A 12,226-nucleotide genomic window follows, 5' to 3' on the forward strand; every position below is an offset into this window, starting at 1 on the left:
TATCACCTTTAAAGTATATCACAGGATGATTTTCATCACAGAGCTATGGGCCCTTATGTTTATTTACATAGCCAAAATAATATGCACAACTAGAATTTTCATGCAAAAAAAAAAATGTTCTCATTTTCTTACTCTATTAATTTCAGTAATTATTCACTGTTCTCCTTACTCTAAACTGTATCCCACCTTTTCTCTTCCTCATACCTGTAGATAGATCTGTCTCTGCCTTATCTGCATTACGAAAACTCTGGCCTGGACTTCATCACCGAAGAACACTGGAAAGCCTTTCCTGCCTTGACTTTGTTGACATTCTAGCTTGCAACCTGATGCTTTTTTCTACAGACTGACAGAGTTTATGTCCTCTCACAGCTGCTCTAACTTATCACCTAAACAGTCTAATAAAGCATGTTATTTAAATAATACATAAGCTGAATTGATGCAACCTTTTTACACAGCTATTCTGACTAGAATTACAGAGTTACATTATAATGAAAACACTAGGAATTTATAAGTTAAACATATAATTTGCTCTATATTTTAACCTCACATGCAAAACATCAGCTGAAAAACAATTTATGGACAAAAACCAAAAACAACAACAGAAAAACCAAAACACTTTTCTACCAACAAACATTTTAATACCACAGATCTATAACCTGAGAGACAGTTATTACAATTTACTAAAAATGGAAGCTGAAGGAAATGATAAAAGAATAATTCTTTACAGCATTTAAGGAAAGCATCAATTCTGCAGAAGCAGCAGCAAAATCTACTAATACATGTGTGATATATAGTCTATTATTATAAAATATAATAGAAATATATAAAGTAAGTGCATATACAGCTATGATTGCCAGTGCATTTGAAGTCCTGCTGTTAAAGTCACATGAGCAATGGACCTGAATTAGACTCTTCTCTGCTACAAAGGTCCTGTAGTAATCCTGTGCAAGTGTAGGAACACAGTTATGGTATAAAGAAGTACTCCACAGTCATTCAAACTAATCCAATATCCAGAGACAATTTTGGCAGGATTTCTTTTAGCTATGTTTCCAAGACTTACTGAAAAAGGTTACAGAAATATCTTAAAAAAAAAAGTCATTTACTTCAATAAAGAATGAGGACAACGAAAGGCAGCTGCCCTCCACCTACAAATTGCATATTAAAATCTTCAGATGTGTACCCACAGGACACATTTGGACATGAGGGAGTCTGAGACTGTCTTCAGCATGTGACTCAACAGCTCTCCATACTCTTAATTTTGGGGATCTGGCTGGGTGTGCAGTGGAGTCTCCAGGAAACTTAGCAGTATCAACCTCGGAATACTTTCACGTGCTTCCACAGCAGCAAGGAAGGTGGACTCCTCAGCAGCCTTTCTGCCAGCACAGCCCAATGACAGTTCACATTTTTGTAGCCCACTACTGGATCTGCCCTTCAGCTTCCTGAAAGCTGCCTGGGGCTCAAGAGTCACAGGTTCATAGCATACAAGTCTACTACCATCTGAGGCACAAATGTTTTCCAGCTTAATTGCAGAATAAAGACTGAGCTGCAGCTCCCTAGCCTGCTGAAAGAGCCAATTTTGTCTCTTTCCAATCCTTTTCATAATGCACCAATAAAACTTAATCACACAAGGAGAGGTAGTCCACTTCAGCAATTATTTTACAGGAGACCATCCATGTAGACAACTGAACAGGAAGTAAAGAGAGACATAATCTCTGACTGCTAATAATGTGCTTTGTTATTTAAGGCTGTTACCAATTTCTTTATACATCAATTTAATTATTGGTAGAAAGGTAGAAAATGCATTATGAAAGTTAAGAGCTTAATTTATTTCAGCTTCAGTTTGAAATATAATATAAGAAATAAGTAGATTTGGTCTAAGTGTGCAGTTATATTTAAAAGACACCCTAAAATAGGATAGAACTATAATAATACTCCATCAGGTAAAGATACTCCAGAAATAGAAAACAGAACGTATGACAGGAGGTATTCAAATGCCAGGAAAAATCATATTCTATACTAATAAAAAGCCTATGTAAAATGGTGCTGAGTGTACCTTGGTTAACACACAGAATGGATTCCATGAAAAACCATTTACCATGTGCAGCAATTCAGTTCAACAGTACGTACATCACAAATACAGGGAGTGCTGCAAACATAGTGGTAAAAATGGAGCCTGTATTCTGAGAGAGCACACACTTGTTTTCAATGGCAGCTTCTAAATAATCTCCAGATTCAGAACATGAAATTTGCTTTCTTTAGTCAGAAAGAATCTGTCTTTTTCAGTAGTCTTAAATTTGAGAGGGAAGGAGAAGAGAAGAGTCTGGAAGAGACAGTATTTTTGCTAGTATGAGCAATGCAGATCCTAAAACTGGGTCCTGTTTGGTTGGTGGTTAAGTACCCAAAATAACAAAATCCCACAGTCATCAACTATAATGCTATTTAAATCCAGCTACTGTTGTTTAGTACTGAATTCACTTATGCAAAATTGTAAGCGTAATTAACTGCTTCTGCTCAGGGGAAAAGCAAAGAGCTATTTATAATTTTTCTAAATCCCAAAAGGTGCATCAATATTTTTCATGGCTGTCTCTCCCATGTCTCTAATACTGTATCAACATTAATCAACTTTCATCACTCTAGTAAGCTATTAATTCAAATACAAAATCATTTGGATATATAACACCATGTTGATTGGACACCCAGATTCTTCATTACAAACCAAACCATTTAAAGCAAGAAAACATTATAAAGCGTAACAAATACAGAAGGTAATAATGCTGTACCTGGTATGAAGAAGCCTAAGATACTAATGCAAGTGGTTCAATTATACTGCATTCATTTTGTAAAATATTCTTCTAATGTAGGCTAAAAATATTGCTCAACAATTTAAAATTACTTAATATTTCAAAATGTCTAAATTTCAGCAAATGTGGATCTATTTTTGTATACCTAGGCCTACTCTTAGGCAAGTGTGTTAGCTGTTTCCATCCATTTGTTGAAATACTGTGAATCCAACCATCACCTACAAAGAAGAATATACATGATTAGTACTTCTTACTGGGACAGAGTATGACTTTCTTATTCTACTTATAAAGAATTCTGTGTTCTAAGATAACATTAAATCAAGAAAACTAACATCATCATCAAATTAACTAGCATCTTTTCAATCTTTTGACTTAATCTTTCAAAGTTCACTATTATTGTAATATGGAATTAAAATGCACTTTTTTTTTCTTTTAAATATGTTCAGAAAGCAAGTGAATGTCCCTTTGAAATTCCACCCCTCTCCTTGTGACTGGAGTATATCTGTGACACTCAAAGGTATTTTCACTTATTTTGCTTTTTGTCACGAAAAGTTATCTTCTCTAGAAAAAGAACTCTGCAACAGATTATCCTACTTCCTCTTTAATGTTTTTGTAGCTGTTAATGTTATTTATCCAAAAAATTACATTATGCTGACAATATTATTTGTACCTTCTTACTACAGTTGCTACCTCTATCAAAGAAGTTACCCCTTGTTGATATCTGAATGAGACACTTGCCTTTTATTCTTTTTAAAACAATTTTAAGAGATCTATTATCACACATGCTCATTGTGCTCCACAATGTGCTCCTGCACTTCTGTGTAAAATAATAAGATGGCTAGAGAAATATTCAAACATTATGAGAATACTGTAACGTGCCTTAGAACCAAATAGCTTGAGAAAGACAATAAATGCGTACAACATATTAGTTTACTAATAAAGCATAAAATAGACTTTTAAGCTTTAAATTACTTACTTAAAGGAACATTATCAGAACTCAGTCCACCAAAAAGAAAAAGTCTGTCATCTCCTATAGGGGTCAACGTGTGCCATGATCGATCTTTTGGTTTCTCTCCACTGATATTAATTCTTGGTGAAACAAATAAACAAAAACAAATTTTCAGAGAATGCTGAAAATGAATCTGCCAGGAAATTTAATTATTAATTTAGTTTCTCCTAAAATAAGCCTAGATATTTTCTCAAAGAAAAAGCTGCACTTAAATAGCCTGGGCTTACTCTTGAGAAAAGTGGTGTTCAAACTTAAACCAAGTAATTTCTTGTAGTAACTGTTCTCTGAACATTCAGTTATGTAAATATTAAAGGCAAGCATAAGAGCATTAATTAATTTTTAAGGTCACTGAAACCACAATTTAAAATGCAAGTGAACCCTTTTAGGATAGCAAATATATTCAAATGAACTGCATAGTGCATGTAGGTAAACAGACTCAGTTCTTTATGCTAAAATTTAATAAATTCTGTGGGATTATAGCCTTTCTACTCCCAGGAAAATGATCTTTAGTAATAAAAGGACTGTGGCTTTACCTCTTAACCAAAAGCCACCATGCTTCTTCAGCCTTTGTGCCTTTTAACACAATGAGGTCACCCAAATTTTGAGATAAAATTTATTAAATTAAAAAGCAGAATTCCAAAATACAAAACAGATGCAGGTCTATTATACTAAAAATCTGAGTTTGTTACAAAAAATAAAGCTCTCCCAAATGTTACCTATGGATTTCATTTTAGCTGCACAGTTACACAACCTTGAAATTAGAATCCGAACAGAAAAGAATCCAAACATTAGGCATTACCTATAGTTGGTGACCTGAATTCATATCATCTTATTTTAAGATACTTGGGTGTATGGTTGTCTCAGGAGGATCTTCATACAATCAGCAGAGATAAATAAGGACCTCCAGGGGGCATCAGCCCATCTAATATCTTATTACTAACTGCAGAGGCAACTTATAAAGTACCTAAAGTTAAATATGATGAATCTAGGCCACTACATACACAGTATGTCCTCATTTCAGAAGGATAATGAAAAGAACATCTACAAACACCTGACAGCTCTCTTGTCAGGTCCAAACCTTAGTTGGAGACTGCTCAGAAGTGAGGAAAGAAGATGTAAGATCCATGTAGATTACATCTCAAAGAACCAGTTACTTTTCCCTGCTCTTTGCTGAACTCAGGTAAATGAAATCTACACAGACCTGCACTCAGTCTACAATGTGAACACTGCAGAGAGTCACCTGTCCTTCCTTTAGTCAGTGAACAGAAACAGGCCCTTGAAGAGCACAACTCATCTGATTTATTTTAGAGGTCTACCATCACAACAGTTGTCTTGAGCCCCAGAATTGCCTATTTCTCTTAACTGAGCAGAAATGGCTCAAACACCTGAAGTTCAGTTAGAGCAATACCCCCTACTAATGACTGCTAAGTAATTCTCCATCTGGAAGCCCAGACTGAAGAATCCTGGCTAATTACATATCAATTATAAAACTGTCCTACAAAATTTGGTACTGGAGTTGGGAGCCAGATCAACAAGCTTAAAACAGCAAGGAGTTTAAGTGCCTGCTCTGAACAACTCTTGTAGAAGAGGCTTCTAAAATTAGCAAAAGAGGCAGGCTGTGCTCAGATGCAACAGGCTTTGATGTTTAGAATACTGATATTAATGGGAGATACAGATACCAATGGGTGGTATTTTCATCTTTCATGGTACAGAAAGAAGTATCACAGTAATAGAAATATTTTAAGATTAAATATTTTGAGGTCAGTGGAGCTCAGAGAAGGCAAGGTTAAATCCAGGTTAAGGCAGAGATCATCTTCTCCTCCCACTTTGACCTGATCTGATCATACTGTTAATCCAAACTCATCTTTGGGAACTCCATCATGTAGTGGAAGCTATAGTGAATGTGTGATACTACCAGCATTGGAAACCTGTCTTCCTCCTCCTCCCCCCTCCTCCTTGTTTTAGGGCACCAGTTATTGAAAGACAATTCACTCCTGAGACCCTTTATCTGGTGTCTCCCATACACAGCAGCCCTATGTCAGCACTTAAATAGGTAGAGGAAGGACTATTGCAGGAAGAGAGCAACATGTTGTCTGACCAATACCCTGACTCAGTGGGCAGAAAGGGGAGGAGAAGGGGAACAGCAGCACAGCAGAGGCTGGCAATGCAGAATAAACATGGACAGTACCATGTAGGGTGGGACTCAAGACTAGGGGGGTAGATACTGTATTAGTGTAAGCACCTGACAGCTTCAGCATTGGATATATTCAGAACTGTAGTATTATAGCAGCTTCACTATATTATTCATTGCTAGATTCAGCTATGTGATACAGGACAGAGATATAGTAAGACACTTATTGTATAAGGAGAAATAGCTTACCTCTCAAAATTCACTGCTTAAAGCCGTAGAGTTTGTATAAAGGTCTTTGTTCCAACAAGAGTTTTTAACAAAACCCACTCAACAACCAACATTTGGTATTTTTTTCCTCCCCACACACAACGGATAACAGTTTGAAAAGAAAAATCAGGGAGAGTTGAACAAAATGGTGAAAAAAAATGCCTCAATACAAGTTTGAAGACAAAACTGAGAGGCAGTTGCAACACCAGCTAGTTTCTTTAATGAATAATCACAAGAAAGCCCAGCCACCAGCTTAGAGCCTGCTTGCCTTGTTTGTTGATACGGTGGTAATTAAAAGGTGTATCTTCTAACATAATGATTATTTTGAAAGAAGCTTAACAGTGCACACTGTAGCTTGAAAAGAAATTATGATCTCATGCTGGAAGATATCCCTGGATTAATAGGCTAATATAATGCAATTCCTTAAGAAATTTGCATACAGTTGAGTTAGAAAAGAACTGGTCATGACAGATTAGGGAAACAGTCTGGTGAAACTGCTGTAAGACGGATCATAACAGCACACGAGTTAATGAAAAACCACAGGATTTTAAATAAAATAATTGTTTCACTTGGAAGATTTCTTTTTATGAGAGGATGTCCAACAAGTGAATCTGAATACTAGACTGTGCAAACTAAGTCCTCCTTCTGACAGATCTGTACGTTAAAGTAGAATTTATAATACCTGCAGTCAAATGTCTTGGTCAGCAGCATTCAAACAGCCAACGGAGTTTTTAATCTGTATCAAATGCTTGGCTCTGGTTTGGTGGTAATTCACACAGGCTATCAGAGACAGAATACGTATCTCCCTGCAGCTGCAGAATGGCTAAGGATCAGAAAGGCGGCATCTTTTCTGACTTTCCATTTGTCTTTGGATCAGAAAATTTAGTAGAATAAGGAATGTGAGGCTATAGCGTAAGAAAGGTAAGGCAGGTGATTCTTGCAAAAAAAAGAGGAGGAAATACATTGATACCACACAAGTCTGATGGAATTTCCCCACCTACGAAATACTGGGATGACACCAAGGATTTTAGAGATAGTTTATAGCTGGAAATAGACTATCTGTTCAGAACTACTCAAAAATATTGCTAGTACTCAAAGAATATGGAGTGATTTGGTTTATTTCACTATTTTAATACTGCATCCATAACTTTCACTCCCAGCAAGCATTTCTGTGCTACATATGGCAAAAACATCAGCCATGTCAATCTACACAGTAAAATTCTTAAAAAAACAAACAAACAAACAAAAAAAACCCCACCTCTCACCAGGCCCCTCTCTCCAACACTTGCCCATATCCCAAAATAGCCTGTTTATCTAATCTGTCTTATTCTACAGTGTTTATGTGTAGAATAATGGAACTTTGGGAACAAATTTCTGTATTCTGATGATGATCCCTACAACTGCCCGATCTCCTTTCTGATACAGCTGCTGCTGCTGACTTTGTGAAAGGAAGTATGTAGCCCAAAATCATTTTCCAAACAATTTGTGCAAAGATAGACTGTGGAGTCAAAAAGTGAACATTAAAATGATATTTCCTGAACGATACACTGATTTTTACTCCTCCATAATTAACAGATGAAGTCAAGCTAGAAATATTGTATGCTTGTGCATAATGACAAGTGGCCTGGTAATATAAGATGATCTTAACATAGCAGATAATTTATTTGTGGCTATAATTATTTGGAGAGAACATAACCTAGCCTTAGAAAAGTATCCTCTTTTCCCTGACTTAAGTTGACTATAGCTAGTCCAAATTCTGTTACCTATGATAGTCTGAATAATATTTTTCAGGTTTCTCTAAGATCAGCCACTTAGTAAGGGAAGAACAGAGTTTAAACTTCCTATAAAACCAGCCTTTGATTAGCTACTCATCTAGATACAAATAAACATGAATGCTTTACCTCCTGTGAGGTGCCACCACAGCTGCAAACACTGAAAAGACTCTTGGTGGTACAGAATGGCTGGATGGTAGGCTCTTGAATTTACAATGATTAGGTTCTACTGTAAATCATGGGCACATCTTTGAGCTTTTTGGTAAACATTTGAGTATTGGAACAATCTTTAGTTTTTAGGAATGACTGCATTTAATATTACCATCCTCAGACTGAGGATGCATGTATATATACACACACATAAGCAGAGAGAGTGTGCGTATATATACACGCACATAAGCAGAGCAACTGTTTTTTTGCATATATGCTCAAAAAAACAGTTACTTGTAACTATGTATATATACACACATTCACACATACACATCTATAGTTACACTTGCAAGTAACTGGTCTTTGAGATGTAATCTACATGCATATGTTTATAAAAGTAAGCCAAACAGATTTGAAGTCTAAGAGGAACAATCCCATCATTCAGGTAGAATAGTACTCATTTTAAAATAACCAGTAAAGAAAAAAAGAAATTAAAGTTATTAGTAAATCCTAAGTGATAATTAAAGAAATCGCCAGAAGAGAAGAGGGAAGGTTTTTTGAATGGATACTGTGGGATTTCTTTGTCTTACTGCCATCAGCAGTAAGAAGGACTAGATGAAGGATTGTGTCTACTCCCTCTTCCTGCTCTGAGCTCAGAGGGCAGAGCAATGTGCTCAGTGCAGGAGCAGTTCAGCAGACACAGCTGTTGGAAAAGAAAGGGAAGCTATATTTCATGGTCTTTTATGAAATGATTCAGTCACTTTGAGAATAGAAACAGAATAGTAGTTATCACCCATCATTTACTGCTTATCTCTTGCTTTGTCTATCAGCTAACAATACATCCAGTAATTCTGTAGTAGGCACCATCACAACTACTACATGCAAATAGTAAGTATTAGGAAGTACTGTAATACCTGACTTTGTTTAAAATGGAAACATCTAGATAATATTCTTTTACTAAAACATTTAAAAAGTGTATCTTGAGAAAAATGAAAGTGATCTTTTCCCATCTAGACTACAAAAAGTCAAATATTAGATAGCACAAACAGTATTCAAAAAGATATCAAAACTAAAATTCCATATGGATAGAAGTACCCACCTTGAAAATGCAGATGTTAAATCACTACATGCTGTGCCTAAAATAGCATCACCAATGCTTTGGTGCAAAACAGAAAAAGCTTTGTAGCCAACATCAAATTAAATTAAATTGAAATCACAGCATAACAGCTGTTGAAATAGTTCCCCAAACCCCTATTCTCCTCTTAGAAAAGCTACAAAATTAGCAGCGGAACTATTTAACAATATGTTTCAATCTGCTACATTCAATTTTAAGTGTTATAGAGAGAAACCTACCTTCCAGACCAAGTCCAAGTGTCTAAATTCAGGCAGTGCAAATCATTCATTCTAGTTTGCTAAAACAAATAAATAAATAAAATCCCAGTTTTGTTACATTAAGCAAATATTAAGCAAAGTATTTCAGTGAGACCTTCCTAAGAAAGAACATTTAAGTAATATTATTTTTTAAAAAAAATTTACCCCTGTGCCTTTGTCCTGTGTGGCAGATGAGAAACATTTCCTTTCTATAAAAACACACAATTCTCCGAAAATAACCTGTCAGGAACATTTCTAGTAATGTAATGGCAGTACGGAGCTGATTTTATTCTTTTAATAGTGGTTTAACAGTCAAGAACTACGTGATATTCAGTTCTTGCAATGGTAATTTAATTCTCATCCATAGAACTTGTGGTGAGTAACTGCAGAAGAATAGGCTGTATATAGTTCAATGCACTATTTTTCTGTGCATTCTGATCAGACCTATGCATCTTCCTTCCTGTCTGATCATCCTTATTCCTTGAGATGTTTTGGTATGTACTGTACTTGGTACATAACATCCCACAAAAAAGTTCCTCACATCTGTGTTTTTCTCTCTTTTCAGGATATCAAGCCCTTACACAATGTTACTACTAAAAACGACAAGGTTTTATGATTCTTCAACATTTGCCATAAAAATAATAAAATTTATCACAAAATGGTTGAGGTTGGAAGGGACCTCTGGAGATCACCTAGTCCAATCCTTCTATTCAAGCCTTCACTTTATCAGTAATAACAATGAAAACAAAATCAATACATTTGCATATCTATGTGTGTTTCAAAATGAAGAAAGTAATTGCCTTGGAGACAAATGTGTGTATGTGTGTGGGGGGGAAGAATATAAGCAAGAATTTCTTTGCTTTAGAATGCAGTAACATTTTCAATGACTCACAACACACTTGACTGATTTTTGTGATTCTCCTAGGTACTACAAACCATCTGAGAAGTAGGGAAATATATCTTGCCTTACCTTACAATTTCTTTTCTCCTAGAATAGTCCATAGATCTATTAGAATGACCCTTTCTCCAGCTTGCAGATCCTTCGAGGCAGAAACTAGACCTGTCATTTAAGTCAGGCTAGTAGTTTCACCCCTGAGAAACCCAGCCAGTTAGCAAGTTTGAGAGACTTCCAACACTGTTCATCAGAGCTATGGGAAGTCTCTCAGGGTATTTCAGGAAATAGCAAGGTTTTCAGGACGTCTGTCGCCTCCTCTGATGTGCCAGCCCTTTTCTGTCCTAGGGAATATAATGTTAGCTAGCATTTTGCAAAACGCCTTTACAGAAGCCAATAGGCTAAAAGAAAGCAGCCTTTAAGAGCTTTTATGTATTGCCTGAGAAACTTCATCCCATCAAGAGGGTGAATATAACGATAAAAGGTGGTCCAGCTGACAGCTAGTGGAACAGATCTGTCTGTGATAAGTCTATCCAATTTTCTGCCCCTTCATATGACTTTGAAGGAGATGAGAAACAAATTAGACAAGAAAAAGCAAACTGTGATTACTGAGTATTTTCTGCTCTAAACAGCTAGTCACTTGAGGGTAGGGTAGGAAAAAATACCACCTTGGCCTCCAGAACTGAAAATATTTAATCATCTCAGAATAATACAGTTTGATACAGAGGGTATCTCTTAATGAAGGAAAGAAAGTTGCTGTTATGTTGAAAATCAAGGTTTCAAGATGAATTTGTTCAAGACCTCCTAGCTGACTTTCCTCTCTTTAAAAACTAGGTATTAGGCAGAAGACAATAGATCTTTTGACTTTGTGTTCCCTGGGAAACCAATGTACTATCATCTTCATATTCTAATGTTTCAACAGACTGACAGACGCACAGTTACACCAATTTCATCTTCAATTTGAAATACAACATCAGTTGGACATTTGTGTCTACAACTCAATCTTTTAACATAGATTTAACAAATCAAAATGTCTTTCTACCCAACCCTTCTTAGGGAAACTGAAAAATATATGGTCAATTTACAGAATGCTCACTTATAATATGCAAAGTTTTCTTGCATTTTTTCTACATCTCTAAATTCTACTTACTATATTTCATCACATAGCTAATAATCCTAAAGTGATTCTTAAGCCTCATAAGAGGGTTTGCAATTTCCTTTGAGCTACAAGAAGTCCTTACACTCCTTCCACATTTATCTATATTTTGTTCCTTTATTGGCAACCTAGAGAACATTAACCAGGATCTGCTTTGTCTCAGGACTAGCCTTCTAGCACAATGAAAGGCATTAAGGGTGATGTGACATATTTACAGATCACCACTGTTACAGCAAACTCTATGCAACTCTTCATTCTGAGATTTATATTCAAACAGCTATTACAATTCAAATCTTTGTAAAAGACAGACTGCAGTTCAATGTATCTTCTGATCTTCTGTGACAGAAAGGATAACAAGAAATATAAACATGCATACATTAAAGCATCAGATGCAAAGAGCTGCTGGAGAGACTTTATTACTTTATCATTCGTTACATGAAAACTTTCCACTTAAATCAGACACGAGACTTGCATCAACTTTCGGACTAATTCTCCTTCCTTCCCACTTCCTCCCATTTCTGTTTTTCAGGGGCTTACCTGAGGAACAGAGTCCACATAACACTTCTGAGCCTGTTTTCAAATGATTCCTGGTACAATTGATTTTGATCATCATCTTCTTCTTTTACCAGCTCTAGCTCCAAGTTTGGAAAAAGGTGCCCTTTCCTCCCAGAAAGATG

At 35.9% G+C, this 12,226-nt stretch overlaps 1 protein-coding gene across 1 annotated transcript in view; it reads right to left on the minus strand.

Moving 5' to 3' along the window:
- The window catches only part of KLHDC1 (kelch domain containing 1), a 30,891-nt gene that overhangs the window by 2,897 nt on the left and 15,768 nt on the right, over window positions 1–12,226 (minus strand). Inside the window, exons 8-10 of the mRNA XM_062577815.1 lie at window positions 9,484–9,542; window positions 3,778–3,890; window positions 2,947–3,019 (exon numbers count right to left, since the gene is read on the minus strand). Of these exons, the coding sequence (XP_062433799.1) occupies window positions 2,947–3,019; window positions 3,778–3,890; window positions 9,484–9,542 (245 nt within the window). The remainder of the gene's footprint in view (window positions 1–2,946; window positions 3,020–3,777; window positions 3,891–9,483; window positions 9,543–12,226) is intronic.

This window comes from Rhea pennata, chromosome 5 (genome assembly GCF_028389875.1).
Source record: "Rhea pennata isolate bPtePen1 chromosome 5, bPtePen1.pri, whole genome shotgun sequence".
Taxonomy (NCBI): Eukaryota; Metazoa; Chordata; class Aves; order Rheiformes; family Rheidae; genus Rhea; species Rhea pennata.